A 21,150-nucleotide genomic window follows, 5' to 3' on the forward strand; every position below is an offset into this window, starting at 1 on the left:
AACTGTACCTTAAAACAGTGTGTTAAAGAAACAGAGCCAAATGCAAAACTTAATGGAAGTACTTGAATATGAAACTTAACTAACTGTAGAAATTTAATATTGACACCTACAACAACAACAACAACAACTACAAAAAGTTAAAGTTAGAAAAATGATCCCTATTTCTTTTGCTTCACAGGTTTGAGACAAAAATAAATTATAAAATGGTTCAGGTTGACCATGTTATTATATGCAACCCCACTCCCAGTCCTGGATGTATGTTGGATGGAGTGTATGGTGTTACCCATGTGCATCTCTATCCCATTTTGAATTCATTTCCACTCAGTTACTTTAGAAAGACTTGTTGGATTTAAATGAAATTTTGTATGAGAATTTACATTCTAAAGATCTGTGTCCAGATTTTCACCGTTTTCCAACATAATTCAATGAAGTTATAGCTCTTGTACGACTTTGAACTTTCTCATCATTTGCATCATACTGCTATTTCTGTCCAGTAACTTTTCAAGGACTTAATGGACTGTAACCAAGTTCAGCATGATGGCTTTATACTAGCAAGACCTACGTCAAATTTTTAAAAATATATTTTTTGGCAAAATTTGAGAGTTATGGTCCCATGGGCATGTGGGTATTAATGTAATGCTGATACATTTCTTGTTCCATTTTTCTTTCATAGCTCTACTGGTCATAGACTGGATGAGTTATGGGATGGACTGCTGTATATTATCTATCTGTTAGCACAAGTTTCTTATCAGTACTCACTAGAAACTGTTTGGAGGATTTCCATGAAGCCTGACATACACATTTGTCCCATAGTCTACTTGGTCCTAAAGGAAAACAGTTATAGTATGCTTGCACATCAATATCGCCACCAAAGCAGCCATCTTAAAAAAATTGTCATAGCAACTCCTTCTGAATGGATGGTCATATAAAAATGGGATCTTGCTAAGAGACTTTTTATGATTATTAGTTGGTCCTAAGTGAAAATTGTGCATTGTGATGTCCAATATAACTGAGATGAGTCATTTTGAAAATCTTGTTATTGCTACTCTCAGAATGGAAAATCATTATGATATTGGGTTTTCACCAGAAGACTTCTTATGATATCTAGTTGGTCCTTTATGATATTTAGTTGGTCCTAAATGAAAATAATGCCAATCTGATGTATGATAATATAAAAATCTTGTTATTGCTGTGACTCCTGAATGAAAAGTAATTTTACCATAGAGTTTTCACTAGAACATTTGTTATTTTGGTCTTAAATAAAAAGTTTCCACTTGGACATCCAATATGGCCACTGCCTTTCTCACTCCTCCTGAATGGATGGACATACCAACATGGGATTTTGACTAAACAACTTCCTGCATGACTAAATTTAATAGCCATAAATGAAAATGGTGCCAGTCTGGCTTTTAATTCAGCTGCCATATTAGCCATTTTGGAAATCTTGTTATCACTACTATTGTTACATCAGCATGGTATTTTCACTGAAAGACTTAAGATGTCACAGTGTTCATAAATAAAAAGGGTCTTCTATCTTGAAAATTATGTTATTGTTTCTTCTCCAAAATGGGATGCCATATCGGGATGTAATTTCTGTTAGAAGATTTTGTATAATGTCTTGTTGGTCCTAAATGATGTCTTGTTGGTCTTAAATGATGTCTTGTTGGTCTTAAATGATAATGGTTCTAGTCTGGCATCCAAAGCAGTTAATTTGACCATCTTATTATTGCTGTAGAACATCCCTGAAGGCACTCAACAGAAATAAAAGGAAGTGACCTTGCATTCTTGGAAGTTCCTTTTAGCTAGTAGAACATCAGTCCTTCACAATGGACACTTGTTTTCTTTACTTCCTATATGGATTAATTTTATTTTTCTTGCATGCCATAATTTTCATCTAGTAGTTTGTTCTACTTCCTTAACTTTTCTTTTAGAAATAATTTGTACTTTGATTCATAGGGGATATTGAAGATCCCAAATGATCCACAATTGAAAAAGAGAAAATGGCTTGAGATATGGATTGGGAAACATTTTAATGCAGGTGAGACTGAACTTTTACTTTTCAATCTTTCAGGCAGAAGTTGATTCTGTTGCCACAAGGAAGGGAAAGGAGATGATCTCTGCAGTTAGTCATTTCAACCCAGAAATAGTAGTCTGCCCCTTTATGACTGCCCGTGTCCCTGAGGCCATTTGGAGCAAGAAAGAAAGGCCGTGCTTGATAGTCCATCCTGGAATTGCTGGTGATAGGAGTCTAAGTGCGATCGATTTGGCATTACTCTCAGGACAAAGTGAATGGGGTGTAACTGTTCTCCAGGCAGTAAAGGAAATGGATACTGGTGATATTTGGAGTACTTCTAATTACCCAGTGGAAAAAGATGCAACAAAAACATCCCTTTACGTTGGACAGTTTTCTGATGCAGCAGTGTCAACAGTTCTGGATGCTCTATGTCGTTTTCAGTATAAAATACCACCTACACCATTGGACTATAATCATCCTGAAGTCAAAGGATGTCTGCAGAAGACACTAACAGATGCTGAGAGGTCAGTGGACTGGACAAGATCTGCAGAAGATGTTTTAAGGATGATTCGCATGTCTGACACTCAGCCTGGTGCAGTTGGAGAAATATTCCACCGGTCTTTATCTGATGGAGTTTTTAGGCTTTATGATGGTCATATGGAAACTGGTGAATCCTCTGAAGCAATCAGGACACGCCTGTCTGTCTGCAAACCTGGTGAAATAGTTGGGAAGAAAAATCAAGCACTGCTGGTGAGAACGGGAGATGGAAAAGGAGTTTGGATTGGTTGTATGAAACGGGTAATATTATAGTGGCTTTTAGTTCTACTGGTCATAGACCAGAAGATATTATGGGATGGTCTGCTGTCAGTCATCATATGTCCATCATCCATCTGTCTCTTTGCACTAATTTGTAATTGCTATACTAAACTACCTGAATGACTGCCATGAAACATTACACACACATTTTCTGTGTAAGTGGATCATTTGGGATTTTCTATAGAAGTGGGTCATTTGGGATTTTCTGTATATGTGGGTCATTCGGGATTTTCTATAGAAGTGGGTCATTTGGGATTTTCTATAAAAGTGAGTCATTTGGGATTTTCTATGTAAGTGAATCATTTGGGATTTTCTATAGAAGTGGGTCATTTGGGATTTTCTATAAAAGTGAGTCATTTGGGATTTTCTATGTAAGTGAATCATTTGGGATTTTCTATAGAAGTGGGTCATTTGGGATTTTCTATAGACGTGGGTCATAGCAACTTAGCTTTACAGATCACTTATATTTCACCTCTGTGTATGTGGGTTTGTGTTTTGTCTTGACCAATGTGTGTGTGTGAGAAGGCCAGTTAGTAGCTTCTGATTGGTTTGTGGTTCTTGCAATTGTCTTCTTAAGTTCCTCCTCCATGAGATATGCTGGCTGCCATGCATTTTTCTTGTGCATGAAAAAGTATTTTTTTTCTTCTTAAAAGTATGAAAAAGAAAGTGTATAAAGTTTATTATCATTTTGGGGAAGAGGTTGCATATAATATAAGACGATCATGGTGTAACTCATGAAGTTTCGTGTACATGTATTTTTTTTTCATATATGGACAAAATTATTTGTCATCTTTAAAGTACAAAAAATATGGGTTTGTGCTGGGCTTTGCAAATGTCACAATTTTTTTAAACCTTATTAGTGACAAAATATACCATCTGATGACTTTTTGGCTGACAACATTATTGTCTGTTTAAACATGTCTATGTGATCTTGGATTTGGAGATAAAGATAAAGAAAAAATACAAACCTCTAAATTTACTGCATATATCCATCATTACTCCCTTTGATGTTACTCTTATTGGCTATTCACATGACTTCGGCACTACAATGGCGGTTAGTGACATGTACTTTAGTCTGGTTTACTGCAGTTTACAAATGACACCATATGCTGGAGTTGTAAATTTCACAAAACTGGTACTGTAGCAAGACAAATTCTTTTTAAATACTTTATTAGAGCAATCTTTACTACGTATGCAGTCTTTGTTACAAAGGATTAAATGATGGTTAGAGATGTTTATCGCAATATATGGTTGTTCAGCTATAGTGTTATTTAATGTGCACTTTTTTTGCATACTACATTTATCCCGAGCTCTAGTGTTTACAAAGGATCAAGTTAAGGTCAGTGGTGTCTATCTGTTTTTGGTTTTTTTGGCGATGCGGTCGTTCATAGCAGTGTCAAAATGCATATTTTGCCAAGAAATCACAGTCGCTGGTTGCGTTCAGCAGGTGGTCGTTTATAACAGAGCGTTTATATAGTAAAATCGATCCGTGCATTACGATTGTGGTTGGAAATGACAGGTGGTTGCTCATAGCAGAGGTCGCGCATGACAGGTTTTACTGTAGAGAAACTCAAAGGCACCATAAAAAGAAACCACAGACTTGAATATAAATGCACTTGAATCTATCTGTTGTTACATAAATCCTTTGTTCATATTGACAAACCATCTTAACAGTGCTTTGTTGCATCACAATCTGCCCAATCATGCTGACATGTGACCTGAGTACTGTACGCTGTGATACACTCAAATAGTCATGCTGACCTGAGTACTGTATGCAGTGATACACTCACATAATCATACTGACCTGAGTACTGTATGCTGTGATACTCAAATAGTCATGATGACCTGAGTACTGTATGCCATGTTACACTCACAATCATGCTATCAGACTAGCTACAAATCTGACCTGAATGCTGTATGCTGTGATACACTCACATAGTCATGCTGACCTAAGTACTGTATGCTGTGATACACTCAGTCATGCTATCAGACTAGCTGCAGATCTAACCTGAGTACTGTATGCTGTGATACACTCACATAGTCATGTTACCAGACTAGCTACAATCAACCAACCTCTGAAAGCAGGAACCTGAACAGCTACAATCATCCAAATTATGGCTAATTCTTTTTTTTGATAAATTGTACCCAGAGAAAAATAGTTTGCTGAAACTTAAAGAAAATTGATTAGTAAACTTTGAAGCACTAATCATTCTGTATAAATACTAAGCAAGTGAAAAAAATTCAGTCTCAATCAATGTTGTACAATTATTTGAAATTTTTGGCGCAAATAAAAAACATTTTTTTGTTGTTTGGTTCTCCAAAGTTGGTCTTTTATGGTGACTTAAATAATACATGCACCCTTCATCAAAACAAGTCAGCTACAATCTTCAATAAAAACAAAGCACCATTTATCAAGGTAAGTCAGAACCAAACTTAAATAAAAGCAATGAAATTTGATGGAATGTTGCATTTTCCAAAGTGGCTTGAACATTTTTGTTGTGCTGTGAAGTTTCCTTTTTACTCAAAAAGTTTATGCTTATGATGGCTACCAACAACAGCATAAAACAAAATTAAATTTTAATCTTTTGAAACCGCAAATATCTGACCATTAAGTTAACTGAAGATGGGGCATCAGTCAAAAGATGTTTGTCAAACTGTTTACTTTGTTCATGTTTTCATTTCCCCCATGTACAGCCTCATTCCCTGGGTAGCCTTAGCAAGATGATAGCTGTCTCCAGTTGACCAGAATCTAGGCCAATTTAATGTGACTGATACCTAAATTCTACATGTGATCTGTACTTGAATCCATACAATTTTCATATTCATGTGTACACTACTTAATGCTTTATGGATATTGTAATACAAAATTGTAAGTTGTCAATATACAAGTTTATTTTAGGATAGTTTGGTCTTCATTTAACCAAAACCACTATTTTTGCGCCTACTTTATTACCTGAACCCCAACCCAACCCAACCCAACCCACCCCTCCCCGGCCACTTTTCGTACATGTATCATTTTCTTCAGCTAACTGACATTTTGGGTTATAACACACCTATGTACATAACAGTGTTGGTGTTTTTGTGGTCTTACAGTATACCTTATTGAGTCCTGCAAAATATCATTAAACTCTACGAAACCAAAACAAGAGACTTCTTCTGATGTCTTGCTGGTTCTGAAGAAAAATTGTGCTAGCCTGATGTAAAATATGGCTACCAAGTGGCCATCTTGAAGATATTGTTATCACCATTCCTCCTGATTGGATGGTTGTATTAACATGGGGATTTTACAAAATAGCTTCTTATGATGTCGAGTTGGTCCAAAATGAAAATGATGCATACAATTTTAGACATTCATTATGCCTGTTACAGTGACGATTTTGAAAATCTTGTTATCACTATTTCTTCTGAATGAATGGTTATATCAGCATGCTTCCAATCCGACTACAAATATGTCTTTCTGATTATCTTCATATGATGTCTTGTTGGTACTAAATGGAAATAATGCCAAGCAGGCCACCATGACACTGATGTTGAAAACCTTGTTATAAATACTTGTTCAAAATGGAAAATCATGTCAACTTTCACCAGATGTTGGTCCTAAATGAAAATGGTGCCTATCTGATATCTAGTATGTATGCCACAGGAGCTAATTTGAAAATATTGTTATCACTGAGGAATGTCATATGGTTTGAACTCTCAGTAGTTAAAAGGAAGAAATGGTTTTATCTGAAAATCCTGAAATTCTTTTCAGCCAGTAATGGATCAGTGTCTTTGTGGAAGTCTTGCTTTGTTCTGAGACACAGAATAATAACTGAGGACATAAGGAGAGAAGATTATGGACAAAAATTGCCTGCATTATTTTACAGAATGTGTGTCCCATTTCATAGGTCAATCTGAATATGGAGGACAAACCAGTCACATTACTGTATTTGCCAGACTACAAGAAAATCTTAGCTTCATCTTATACTCTGAACTGACTTACATATGGATTATGTCATCAAAATCATTTTATCGTATGTAAGTTGTCAATTGTAAGTTGTCAAATTTCGTATGGAATAAATTCTCCAGAAGTACGAAAAATAATGTGTAAAAAATATTTCATTTTGGGGAAGAGATCATGTATGAAAAAATATATGACCCAACATTGATAAGGCTTTAAACAAATACATGATCATCAGTATTAAAAATTAACAGACATCAGGTGTAATTGCACTAAAGCAGCATGCATTAGTAATACATGTTGTTTGTAATATATGTTGTTTAAATTTGATTACATATATGTGCATTAGCATTGAAATGTTAGAAGATGAATAAGCATAACAAAAACAGATATTCCATCACATTTTTCTTATTGCATCTTATTATCAAATAAAAATTATGCCCTATTATGAGGAGAGAGGAGAGAGATGTCATGATTGTAATCTGTATTGTTCACTTACCTGATAACTGTGATCATACTCATGTACATGTGCAGTACCATATTCCATTATCAATTAATACCACTAAGAAAGCAATTCCTTCTAGTTTTAATTGCTTCTTCTATTGTTCAAGAAACACATGTAGTGGTATTTACATGCTAATTAAATATGCTACAGCTTTAGTCGGGTTTTCCAAGCTAACACCTGTTTGAGGTCAAGATTCAGCAGACCAGATCAAATTAGTGAGGTTACCAAGAGGGAATTGAGGCTTCCAATGGGTATTATGAATACAGTACCATATAATGAAGGGAAATGCCAAGTTGTTACTTATGTAAATTCTCAAACAGTGACATCTTTTGAACTTTCCGATAGAACTGACAGCAATTTAAAATAACGTCTAGGATGAGCAAAGATAAAGAAAAATTGCCACCTAAGTACAGGAAGAGTACCTGCATTTTAAAAAATAATCTTATTTGTTGGGAATGGAGAGGTTGTTATACTTACAAAGAAAATTAGCATGCAAAATGGTCATTCTTGGGATTTAACCTAAATGGAGTCTATATGGATATAACTATTGTGAATATTTAAACCCTGAAGGAGTATGGTATGAATTTTCATAGTTTACATTTGCTGTTTAATTTGTTAATGTTTTCTCTCTTCGACAAAAGCTTCAGCAGACAGGGGCAATTAGGTTTTTAAAAAAAATGAAGAGCTGAAATCTCTCAGTTATTGGGCCATATTTTATTTTGATCACGAGATGCAAGAAAAAAACGTGATGGAATACATATGCATCTCTCGCTGTATCTCTTTTAAAAAACCAAAGTGGATAAAGCATTTTAGCTTTAATGAAGCAATTTCCCTATTGCTGTTAATCTGAAATGGCACACAGCGATACTGTTAATATTTATGAAACTGGAAGTTATTATTGTTAATTCCACACAGCAATTTTATTCTATATGTAACTCAATAAACTTTCAGGTCAACATCATTATATGTGTTAAAAGTACATAATACAATTAAAATACTTTGTGTGAAACAGATTACTTTTAGTTACATATAATGATCCTGACTGGAAAGGTTGCTGAGTTACATATAGGATAAAATTTGCGATGCTGTGTTGATTGAAGAGAAAAAGACAAAGCCAAGGTATTGATCTAGCTTCATCAGCATCGATATATATATGGATAAAGGATGGAAAATTTACCAGATTTGCTCCTTCAGCTTTTACTCCAAATCTTCTTATAGGCTGGCATATATGGGATATTAAACATATTTTAAAAAATGCAGACTACAGTTTTATAAAAATAGGGGCCCTGAGTGGCCAAGTGGTCTAAAGCACTCACCATTACAGATCACTGCCATCTCACCTCCCTCTGCGTGGGTTCAAGGCTTGGGTCTGGCCAGTGAGGGTATGTGAGAAAGCTTGCCAGTAGCGTCTTGTTGGTTGGTGATTCTTTCCTGGGTTATTCCTACACAATTTATACTGGCCACCACATATAGCCTATCTTTTGCTGAAAAATACTGTTAAACCCTACAACAATAACAACAACAGTACAAAATTAGACATCTTGAATGATAATTGAAATGTTGTTTAAATGTTGTTTAAAATTTCAGTCTTAGTGCAGAAATCTGTGCCTTAGTATTCATTTTTGTATTGTTAATTGATTACCTTTGCTATCTTATATATATATATATATATATATATATATATATATATATATATATATATATATATATATATATAAACTAATAATTCAACATATATTATGTACATAAACACCTGCAGATTTATGTATACATGTACTTAATTATTATTTACTCTGTATAATTACTATACATAGAGAAAATAACATAACTTTAAAAAATTTAAATTTTCAGAACAAAAGTGATCACACTGAACTCAAGCTTCCTGCAACAATGGCACTGCCAAAGCAGTGTGCACATGACATTGATACAGTCAGTGGACATTGTGACTACAACAACATCTGGATCCAAAAAGATGACTCTATCTGTTATGTTCATTTTGATTTCTACAATGGTGCTATGGACAAGCATGGATGTGAGCGGTTAGAACAAGTTTTAGAGAATGTTGCCAAAATGGAGGACATCAAATTGGTAGCCTTGATGGGAGGTGACAGGTTCTTTTCAACAGGTAAATAGTGGAATGCGTAATGTTATTTGTTGATGTCGAGATCTACATAGATGCTGCCAGGCTGTGGGATTGCAGATTTCTTGCAACAAAGATTGCTAGTCATGCAGTTTCTCAAAAACCAATGAAGGAAAACTTAATGCATATTATTTGCAGTTCCTGCAGTTTGTTGTACCCAATGCATGCTGATTTTTTTATTTTAAAAAAAACAGAAAAATTGAAACTAAAGGTTTGACAAATTAAGTCTTGGTCATCCATTTTGCCAGTGATCTCACTCAAGCTATCTTGTGTTAAATTTAGTGTTTCAGTACTAGTGTCTCTGTGATTGAGATCTGTTGCAGTTTTTGTAGAAACTATCCTGGGATTGTAATTTAATTGTCTTCTAGAGGGGTATAACAAATTGATTCATTATTGATCAGCCATAACATAACTTTACAGAGCATAACAAGCAATGATTTTTTGAATGTTGAAAAGGAAGATAACTTATTTATTTTTTATAAGATCATTTGCTACAGCTACAGTCGATACTTTAGAGCAAGAAGAAAGTTCTCGTGTTCTGACATAAACTGAAGATGTCACCCAAAATAATGACATGGAAATACTTAGCCCCTCTTCCACAGCAAATGGAAGGGGCACTAGAGGCTGAGAAAAAGCAAGGAAAGAAACTGAAATTCCAAAACAAGTGTTTTGTGGCCAAAATTACATCGGTTCTCCCATAACAAACAACAGATTGTGAGAGAGGGTATGTTTCACAAAATGGTGCTCTTAATATCTGAAACTTTGAATAATCTTACAACTGTTCAAATACAAGGCAGTCAGTCATATAGATGATTCTCCATTTTCGGGGACTTTGAAGAAGTCGAGTAATAGGAAGCAGAGAAGAATATTTACCAGCACAGCAAACAAACTAAATTAGTTATGCAGATACTTTATATATTTGTTGTCAAAGATGTGATATCAAGTCATTAAATGTTTGTCTTAATTTAGGTATGCATATACTTTACAATAAATTTGTCACCCATCAGCTACCTTAGGCAATGCCCCCCCTCCCCCCCCCAGCCGTTCTCCCTTTCTGGAGATAGTAGTGATGGACTCTCCCTCTTGCAAGAAAATTCCTTGCATCATCTGTGAGACTGTCAGTCAATATCTGTGGTACAACTCTAATTGAAATAAATAAGTGAACTCACATCAAACTTAAATTTTAAAAATAGATGCTTATTTGGTAATTTTCCTACAATAAATGTAAAATACATTAATTTTTAATGACCTTTATTTGATCTGGGATCCAATAAAGTTTTATTTGAATTTCTCCTTGAAGGTATTAGTGTTCAGGAATATAAGCAATGTCCCACTCTAAGTAGACACCTCAAAATAGCAGGGAGATATTCATGAAGGCCACTTTCAGGCTATCCTCACTGAAAATCCTTTTTTAAATGTCCTACAGCAGACTAATATTTTGGTTAACAGAGTTGTGTATAATGGACATTATGAGGTTACATTTGCAGATTTGCCTCCCTTGCATCTTGCTGCAAGTGTTGATTATACACATATTTGAGAAGCCGAACTTGTTTTGACAATTGACTACTTGATTAACAGTGACCACGTCCATTAGGTCTCATTGTTTCATGTGTTTGATTAGCATTGAGCTATATAATGGTATCATCTTGCTTCAGTAAGATCACCAAGAATTCATTTCCTGTGAGGGACACTTAACTGAGGATAAAAATGGCAGTTCAAAATATCTTGTAAATTAAATGGTTTACAGGTGAGTATGATGATTAGATCTGGCTCAGATTTAATATAATGTTAAAAGTTTTCTCAGGGTACAGTGCATAATGTTGACTTAATTATTTGAAGACAATGTGTTTAAAGGTAATTAACTCACAGCTGTGTTGGCTTCTGGTTCAAGTCAATTAACATTACAATATCCATGGTTTTTTGTGTTTGTGAAATTCTGGCTTTATAAAGGAAGATTAGGTTAAAATACTAAGAGCAGATACTGATTTAGATATCAAGTGTTGGAATCAAATGATGGTTTGCAGACCACTGACCTTTAGATGCAACTGTTTCTATTTTAATTATTTGTTGATGGCCAGAATTAAATGCTTCTAGTACATATTTAAGTACAATTTCAGTACAGTTCTTTTATTGTTTTGTTTACACACACATTCATCTCATGGTCTGGTTGGTCCTCCAGGTATCCATAATGGCCATCACCATGGCTGTAATAAAAATCTTCTTCTTGTTACATTTTCTAAATGGATGGTCATATCAACATGGGATTTACACTAAAGACTTATTATGATGTCTAGTTGGTCCTAAATGATAATTGTGCTGATCAGATTTCCAATATGGCCACCAAAGAGGTTATATGGAAAAGTTTGTTATTGCTACATCTGAATGGATAGTCATATCAATATGGGGTTTCACTAAAAGACTTCTTTTCGTGTCTAGTTGGTCCTAAATAATATTGATATGATGTCCAATATAGCTGCCAAATTGGCCATCTTGAAAATCTTATTATTGTGAATCCTCCTGCATGAATTGTAATATCGCCATGAGGTTTAAACCAGAAGACTTGCTATGATGTATAATTGGCCTAGAATGAAAATGGTGGCAATCTGGTGTCCAGTATGGCCACAAAAATGGCCATCTTGAAAAATTTGTTATATCTGATGCTCTTGAATGGTTGGAGCTTTTGCTAAACAGCTTCTTATGATTTCTAGTTGGTCCTAAATGAAAATGGTTGTTGTTGTTTTTATAGGGTTCAATGCCATTTTTCAGCACAAGATAGGCCATACATTGTGGCCAGTGTTATTGGTGGAGGAAGAAACTGGGAAAACCCTAGAAAGAACCACCAACCCACGAGATTCTACTCGCAAGATTTCTCACATATCCACATTTGCTGAACTAGAGACTCGAACCCACGCAGACAGAGGTGAGATGGCAGTGATCCGTAACGGTGAACGCTTTAGACCACTCGAAATGAAAATGGTACCAATCTGATGTTTGATATGGCTGCCACAGTGAACATCTGGAAAATCTGCTGTCTCTACTCCTCCTGAATGGACAGTTATATCAACATATGGTTTTCACTAAGAGACTTCTCATGCTGTCAGGTTGGTCCTAAATAAAAATGGGGCCAATCTGAAGTCCAGTATAGATATCAGATCTTGAAATGTTTCTTATTGCTAATCCTTATGAATGACAAGCAGGATTGCCATAGTGTTAATAGTGTACAATATTGCCATAGTGTTAATAGTATACAATATTGCCATAGTGTTAATAGTGATCAATATTGCCAGTGTTAATAGTGAGCAATATTGCCATAGTGTTAATAGTGAGCAATATTGCCATAGTGTTAATAGTGTACAATATTGCCATAGTGTTAATAGTGAGCAATATTGCCATAGTGTTAATAGTGTACAATATTGCCATAGTGTTAATAGTGTACAATATTGCCATAGTGTTAATAGTGTACAGTATTGCCGTAGTGTTAATAGTGTACAATATTGCCATAGTGTTAATAGTGAGCAATATGGCCATAGTGTTAATAGTGAGCAATATTGCCATAGTGTTAATAGTGAGCAATATTGCCATAGTGTTAATAGTGAGCAATATTGCCATAGTATTAATAGTGTGCAATATTGTCATAGTGTTTAGAGTGTGCAGTATTGTCATAGTGTTAAGAGTGTGCAATATTGCCATTGTGTTAATAGTGTGCAGTATTGCCATAGTGTTAATAGTGTACAATATTGCCATAGTGTTAATAGTGAACAATATTGCCATAGTGTTAATAGTGAGCAATATTGCCATAGTGTTAATAGTGAGCAATATTGCCATAGTGTTAATAGTGAGCAATATTGTCATAGTGTTAATAGTGAGCAATATTGCCATAGTGTTAATAGTGTACAATATTGCCATACTGTTAATAGTGTGCAATATTGCCAGTGTTAATAGTGTACACTATTGCCATAGTGTTAATAGTGAACAGTATTGCCATAGTATTAATAGTGATCAATATTGCCATGGTATTAATAGTGAGCAATATTTTTGCCATAGTATTAATAGTGTACAATATTGCCATAGTGTTAATAGTGTGCAATATTGCCTTAGTGATAACAGTATGCAATAGTGCCATAGTGTTTTTGCCAGAAGAATTATGATGTATAGCTGGTCCTAAATGAAATTGGTTCAATATAGCCACCTACAGCCATTTTGAAAATATTACAATTTGTTCTGTATGGATGGTCATATAGCATAGGAATTTTACTAAACAACTTCATATGATGTCTGGTTGGTCCTAATGGTGTCATTTATACATTTAGTATGCCTGTCATAGTGGCCATCTTGAAAATCATATCACTGCTGCTCCTATGAACAAATGGTCATATCAGTATGGGATTTTACTACAAGATTTGTTATTATGCCTAGTTAGTCATACATAAAAATGGTGGGAATATGACTGCCACAATGGCTATCTTGAAAATCATGTTTAAATACTCCTAGATGGCCGGTCATATCGACAATCTGCTTTCACCAAAGGCTTCTTTTGATGTCTTGTTGGTACTAAAAAGTAACGGTGCCAGTCTGATACCAAATATGGCCACCATGACATCCATCTTGAAAATCTTTGTATCATTGCTCTTCCAAAATGGAAAGTTATATTAACATGGGTTTTCTACCAGAGTACTTTTAGTGATGTCTTGTTGGTCAAAAAAGAAAATGGTGCCAATTGAAAGATGACATCCAATATGTTCAGTCCACAGCAGCTAATTCAAGAGACGTTTCATTTAAGTTAAAGAATTTCATTTCATATGATCTGTATTTGGAAACAAAACTTTGATAGAGGAAGAAAAATATTGGAGATGTTTATTGAAACTTCTTTATCCATAGAAAAAATTCAAACATTTCATGAGCTTCAATCCTTTGAATGTCAAAGTTGATCATGGAAAATTCATACCACAGTTTCCTTGATATTTTAAATTTGCCTGACATATTTTCTGTTTAAACTTCCTCTCGACACTTTCCACACCAGTGTACTTGATTATACTACATGTACTTTGAAGTTTTAAAGCATACATTAACTGGAACAGAATTGGATACTCTGAAAAGAATAGGGGTTCTTGTTCCTGTGAATCATTCATATTGTTTATTCACCTTGCTAATCTAAACTGTCCCCATGCCTAGAATTGCAGTGAGTGGATTGGTGTAAAGGATTGTGGAAATTCTAAGTTGCCAAACTTGCTGATTCAAAAGAGAGAAAATTCAAATCCTACCAGTTTGGAAAAGCAAAACAGAGGCTTGGAAAAGCAAAACAAAGATGAAAATAAGAAAAAAACAATTTTGAGTTTTGGAGTTTAATACTATTTCTTCAGTGATTGTAATAACTAGCAGCATACAAATAAGATATCAACAGCTTTTCCAAAACATTTTTAACATAACTGGCTGTGGCAAAAAAAAAGCTACCATTTCATTGGAGAAGGATCTGACTTCTAGAAATTTTTTATATAGTTGTATTTCCTTTTCTAAGTGGTTTTTAAACAAATATATGAAGGAATTGCTCTATAAATTGCTCCATACTGAGAGCGTTTGTATTTCTGTATACTAGGCTCATTTCCTTTTTCTCAAATAATCTTGTTTTCATACTCAGTTGATAAAATTTAAAAATACTGTGAATGACTCAAAGTTAATTAGCAATTCCTGTCAGAATTGAACACCAACCAGTCTATGGCATTTGAACTTCTATGTGAACTACTAATGCAAGCATGCAGACTTCACCTTAGAATTTAGTATTATATGTTTGTTCTCTGCCATGGCCAGTAATGTCAGAACAAAGTATGAAAGTGGTAGAGGGTAAGTTGTTGATCTACATGTATTCTTAACACTGTATGGTAAAGTGGTCAGTTGTTAGTGAAAGTAGAGGTGAGCTGTGTAATTATTGAATAAACTCTGTGTACATGGTAGCACAGTCAGTGCAAACAGTTTTAAATGTCTACCATTTCATTTTGTTTGGTGAATTATTTATTTCAAAGATTTTTCTCTCACAGTCTCTCACATTTATTGTAATAGATTAGTTCATACAGAGACTAGCAACAGTGCTTGGTATCATAACTCAACACTGCACTTGACAATGTCCGTCTGTAGAATGCCAGATAAACTTAGAGAATGGCCCAAGTAGTTGCCATTGTACACTGAATTAAGGTAATACAGTGTCACTAGTTACACTGGTGAGTGTGTGTGTGTGTGTGTGTGTGTATATATATATATATATGTATGTATGTGTGTGTATATATATATATATATATATATATATATATATATATATATATATATATATATATATATATATATATATATATATATAATGACAGTAATAGGGAAAATTAACATATAAACCATCTGTTATGCTATAGTTTCCTTTTTCTATGCTCAGAATGCTTATTGTATGTACACACATTGCATTGTGACTCATCTTCATTGCGGCATATACTTGCAGTGTCATTGATGTCATGGTATGTCAGTCAGCCTGCCTTATATATATTATGTTCTTTGATAAATAGTTTGAACTTCTGAAAACTGATATATTGATGTTAATTTTTCCTTTTTTTGCACACAGGCATTCACTTGGCTGTGATTGAAGGAAGTGAAAATCGTGCACAGGAAGCCTGGGAGAACATCAATAAAATTGATGACGTGATCAAAAGAATTGCAATGTTCAATGACAAGATGACAGTTGCAGTCCTGCAGGGGAATGCTGGTGCTGGTGGTGTCATGATGGCAGCAGCCGCAGACATTGTAATCACACATCCGGTACAGCTGTGCGACACATGCATTTCATTATTATTTGAAAAATGGCTAAAACTCTTCCAGAAAACATCAAATTCTTGATTTAAAGAGTTAATTGGGAAATAAAAATTCCTATGCTATGTTTTGCATTCACCTAAAAACTGACAATTCTTATAAAGTCACTAGAGCAAAATAAGTGCAGAGATTTTGATCTAAATGAAAAACTGAACATAATTACATGATTTATATACAACTTGAAAATATTCTAGAATTTTGGGTGGGATGTGTGTTTTAAAAACTCTTTGAATTTCCAAAAATGGGATTTTAGCCTTGAAAAGTACTTGCAATTGTTTGCCATATATTCCTTGAATTTATCTTCATTTTTAACTTAAGTTGATTTTTTAAAACCTATTTTACATACAATGGGTGGCTGAAAAGGCACATGAAAACATTGGCTAGCAGAATTTTTTAATTTAGTAGTATCCCTTAGAGGCAGTGGTGCAGTTCATGGATCATACACTTCTTTGAAAACCTTGAAAGCACTGTTTTTGTAAATTCAGCCTTAAAACCTTGAAAATTGACATCAAAAATGACTTTGGACAATTTCATGTCATATGGCTCCCAGAATATTGGCAAGATTGGTTAATTGACAATAAATTCCAGTGTTTCAGATTTTTATGTTTATCATTATTCAGTCCATACATGAGTATCACTTCTACTATCTATATTGGACACTCTTCAGATATCCTACCAAGGGAATGAGTCTGTTCATAAGGAAATGAAAACAAGTGAACAAATAAAAAGTTTAACAAACATCTTTGCAAGATATCTTGCCTTCAGTAAACTTTACGGCCTAAAATATAGTTTCAAATTAATGGAAATTGTGTTCTGCACTACTGTTGGTAGCAATTGTAAGAATAAACTTTTTCCTGCAAACATGGCACAATTAACATATTCCAATCATTTTGGAAAATGCAACAATTAGTCAGATTCCATTGCTTTTATTTAAGTTTAGTGCTTACATCCTTTGATGAATGTTCATTATTTTTATTGAAGATTTTTGTCTGTTTGCTTTGATGAAAGGTGCATGTTTTAATGAAGGCACAGCTAAAGGCCAGCTTTGGGGTCCAAACATTTGTTCATTTGTTATTGTGGCTTTTTTTCTTGTACATTGTTTTATATATAAAAAATGATTGGCCATAGTTTGGTCGTTTGTAGACATTCCTTATCCCACCTTCAGAGATTGGTCGATTATAGCTAGTCCTGTAGCGTAACTATTTGAGTATCACGGCATACAGTATACGTGTAAGGCATCAGCATAAGTGGATTATGATATAACAATGTACTAGTGAAATGTTGTCACCAGTAAAGGGCCATCCATAAATGACGTCATGCGATTTTGGACGATTTTTTACCCCTATTTCCCCCTCGTCACATATTTTTTAAACAAATTCCCTCCCCTCGTCACACATCGTCACAAATGTGTGACCCCCTCCCCCAGGTGTGTGATGTCATTTATGGACGGTCCCTAAAGAAAAAAATTCACAATTTCCATTATTGGCTAAGCTCAGCATGATCCCTGGATTTTGACTTGTCTAGTAGAGTTAAGTGTTTGCATGACTATTTTAAACACTACCTTATAACTATGGCATTCAAGCGGCAAGCTTTTTTTACAATAATATGGTTTTCAGGGTGGTGGTAGGGAAAAGATTTCAAAACTGGATACTCATATAATAGAAGATGGATTTAATGCTAAAATAACCTCATCTCGCAATTTGTAAAGAAATGGCTTAAAGATTTGTTGTGGTTAAGGTTCACCAACAGATAAATGTTTTGTAGTATATATGAATCTACACCAAGTCCTACAGGGAAAACTGACTTCATAAGAGGGTGCACAACTTTCAAGAAAGAATGACTTCTAAAGTACAGAAACAGTAAGGAACACTGATCCACTCATGATTCAGTTGTACAAAGCTAATCATTTGGCAATGCAATGGAGCAAAATTTGAACTGCCAATGGAGTAAACAAGATGAACAAATTCACAAAGAACATGGAAATTAACTTTGTAGCAGTATTTATGATTGCAAAAGAGGAACTTCCCATCATAAAGTTGCCAAATAGGAACTTTTCATCATAAAGTTTAAGCTTCAGTGGGAACTGTAAAGGAAGAATGGAGTGAGATAAGTAACAATTATTGTAATGACATGAAATGCAGGAAAGATAGTGTACATCAGTGACAACATGAAAGAGATGTAAGCAACTGACCGGAGTGAAAGCCTGCATTATAACCTGGTAATAGATTCAGCAATTCAGGATTTAAAGACAATGAAGCCCTGAATGTCAGGTTCATTGATTGCAAAAATGGAGTGCAGAATACAAAACAATTAGGACTTGCTGAATTAGAGCTCATGCAGAAGCTATTACTCAGGCGATGAACAAAGCCCCACCTCCCCAGACTTCCCTATCATACAAGACCGTTTTATTTGTTTATGTGCAGATGGGGCATCATTCAGTTTTGGCAAGAAAGGTGGAATTCAAAAAAAGTTGAGCGAAACATTCCGTTATTGATTCCAGTATGGTGTCTGCCCCACAGATTGGAACTTACTGTTATGGACATACTGAAAAAGTGTCAGCAAGCAAGTTTAGTTATGGAAAAGCTGCACCTGATACACAAGGTTTATCACTTTAGTCCTAAAACTAGGAAAGAGTTGAAGGCATTAAGAATCTCAAGTGTGTATTGGGCACATGATGGTCCATGCATTTTGAAAGAGCTTTAACAGTCATTCTCATACCGTCTCAAAATAAACATCACAGATCCAGGATAGTATGCAGTTGTCATGCAGCATATGAAGCATTTGGTCAGTACATCAAATAACATTGACAGTTGGGGTAGAGCAGAAAATGTAGCAGGACAAATGCAGCCATTTGAATTCCTGGCATTTTGTCATTTTCTTGTGGACTTGCTGGGAAATGTTACAAGACTAAGCCTTACTTTTCAAAATAACAAAGTAAATCTTACCAGTGGCCATCGATGCTGTTAAATTAAGTGTAAGAGAAAGTGGAACACTTTCTGATAGAGCAAAGCTTGATGGACTTAAGGAAGATGATGTCTGGTTGGACGTGGAGGCATTTCCTCTCATCTGCAGAGGTATACAGTCTAGTCACATGTGGTCTCTGACTGGTTTCAGTACTATTGTAACTCATCAAAGGAAATTGTTATGGTTAAATTAAGTGTAAGTGAAATTGGAACACTTTCTGATAGAGCAAAGCTTGATGGACTAAGGAAGATGATGTCTGGTTGGATGTGGAGGCATTTCCTCTCATCTGCAGAGGTATACAGTCTAGTCACATGTGGTCCCTGACTAGTTTCAGTATTATTGTAACTCATCAGCGGGAATTGTTATGTTGATTCATTTGTTCAACTGATCACTTTGTCTTATGAGATCGCTGGTGTTGCCAGTGAAGCGATTTCCACAACTTAGGTCATGTGACAGTTGTATTGTTACAACCTATTCTTGCAGCATCAAGGTTTTGAATTAAATCATTGTCTTGCATCCGAGATCTGGCAAAATGGCAGATAAAACATAATTATTGAGATATATGTTTTTAATAAGGGGTATAAACAAAGTAATGACTAGAAAACTCTTTTGAGATTTTTATTGTAATTTACAGATGGGTTTTTTCTCTATATTGTTGATAAGCAAAGTTAGTTTCTGTGTAACACTATACATAAGACCGCCATGCTATCATACAATATATCAGTTGAATTAGTGTCCATGGGTGTATCAAATTAATAATTGATATTTAGTCCCTGTGGGATTATCAGATTGTCTGTAGAGTTGACATAAGGATGGTATTTGATTCCATCAGACTCTATCTTAATTTCACAAGGTTGCTTATTGTGTTCTCTGTAAACTGAGTTGACTATTGGGTTGGTATACTTGGAGCACTTCAGTTTTTTTCTCTTGATTCAACAGATCTTTTTTTGAAGATTTTAACAATATATGGCAAGACACTCCGATACCAGTGTGTATAATTTTGATATATCTGACACTCTGATACCGGTGTGTACAATTTTGATATAATATTCTGACACTCCGATACCAGTGTGTATAATTTTGATATAATATTCTGACACTCTGATATCAATGTGTATAATTTTGATATAATATTCTGACACTCTGATACCAGTGTGTATAATTTTGATATATCTGACACTCTGATACCAGTGTGTATAATTTTGATATAATATTCTGACACTCTGATACCAGTGTGTATAATTTTGATATAATATTCTGACACTCCGATACCAGTGTGTATAATTTTGATATAATATTCTGACACTCTGATACCAGTGTGTATAATTTTGATATATCTGACACTCTGATACCAGTGTGTATAATTTTGATATAATATTCTGACACTCTGATACCAGTGTGTATAATTTTGATATATCTGACACTCTGATACCAGTGTGTATAATTTTGATATATCTGACACTCTGATACCAGTGTGTATAATTTTGATATAATATTCTGACACTCTGATACCAGTGTGTATAATTTTGATATATCTGACACTCTGATACCAGTGTGTATAATTTTGATATATCTGACACTCTGATACCAGTGTGTATAATTTTGATATAATATTCTGACACTCTGATACCAGTGTGTATAATTTTGATATATCTGACACTCTGATACCAGTGTGTATAATTTTGATATAATATTCTGACACTCTGATACCAGTGTGTATAATTTTGATATAATATTCTGACACTCTGATACCAGTGTGTATAATTTTGATATAATATTCTGACACTCCGATACCAGTGTGTATAATTTTGATATAATATTCTGACACTCTGATACCAGTGTGTATAATTTTGATATATCTGACACTCTGATACCAGTGTGTATAATTTTGATATAATATTCTGACACTCTGATACCAGTGTGTA

The 21,150-nt window shown here is 34.5% G+C and overlaps 1 protein-coding gene across 4 annotated transcripts in view; it reads left to right on the top strand.

Moving 5' to 3' along the window:
- The window catches only part of LOC149773076 (uncharacterized), a 40,431-nt gene that overhangs the window by 12,210 nt on the left and 7,071 nt on the right, over positions 1 to 21,150 (top strand). For all 4 annotated transcript variants that reach the window (XM_089946884.1, XM_089946883.1, XM_089946885.1 and 1 more), the window contains exons 3-5: positions 2,072 to 2,812; positions 9,127 to 9,400; positions 16,017 to 16,210. In XM_089946884.1, coding sequence (XP_089803010.1) covers positions 2,072 to 2,812; positions 9,127 to 9,400; positions 16,017 to 16,210 — 1,209 coding nt within the window. The remainder of the gene's footprint in view (positions 1 to 2,071; positions 2,813 to 9,126; positions 9,401 to 16,016; positions 16,211 to 21,150) is intronic.

Source organism: Sinohyriopsis cumingii, unplaced genomic scaffold (assembly GCF_028554795.1).
Source record: "Sinohyriopsis cumingii isolate HCF-2022 unplaced genomic scaffold, ASM2855479v2 utg000913l, whole genome shotgun sequence".
Taxonomy (NCBI): domain Eukaryota; kingdom Metazoa; phylum Mollusca; class Bivalvia; order Unionida; family Unionidae; genus Sinohyriopsis; species Sinohyriopsis cumingii.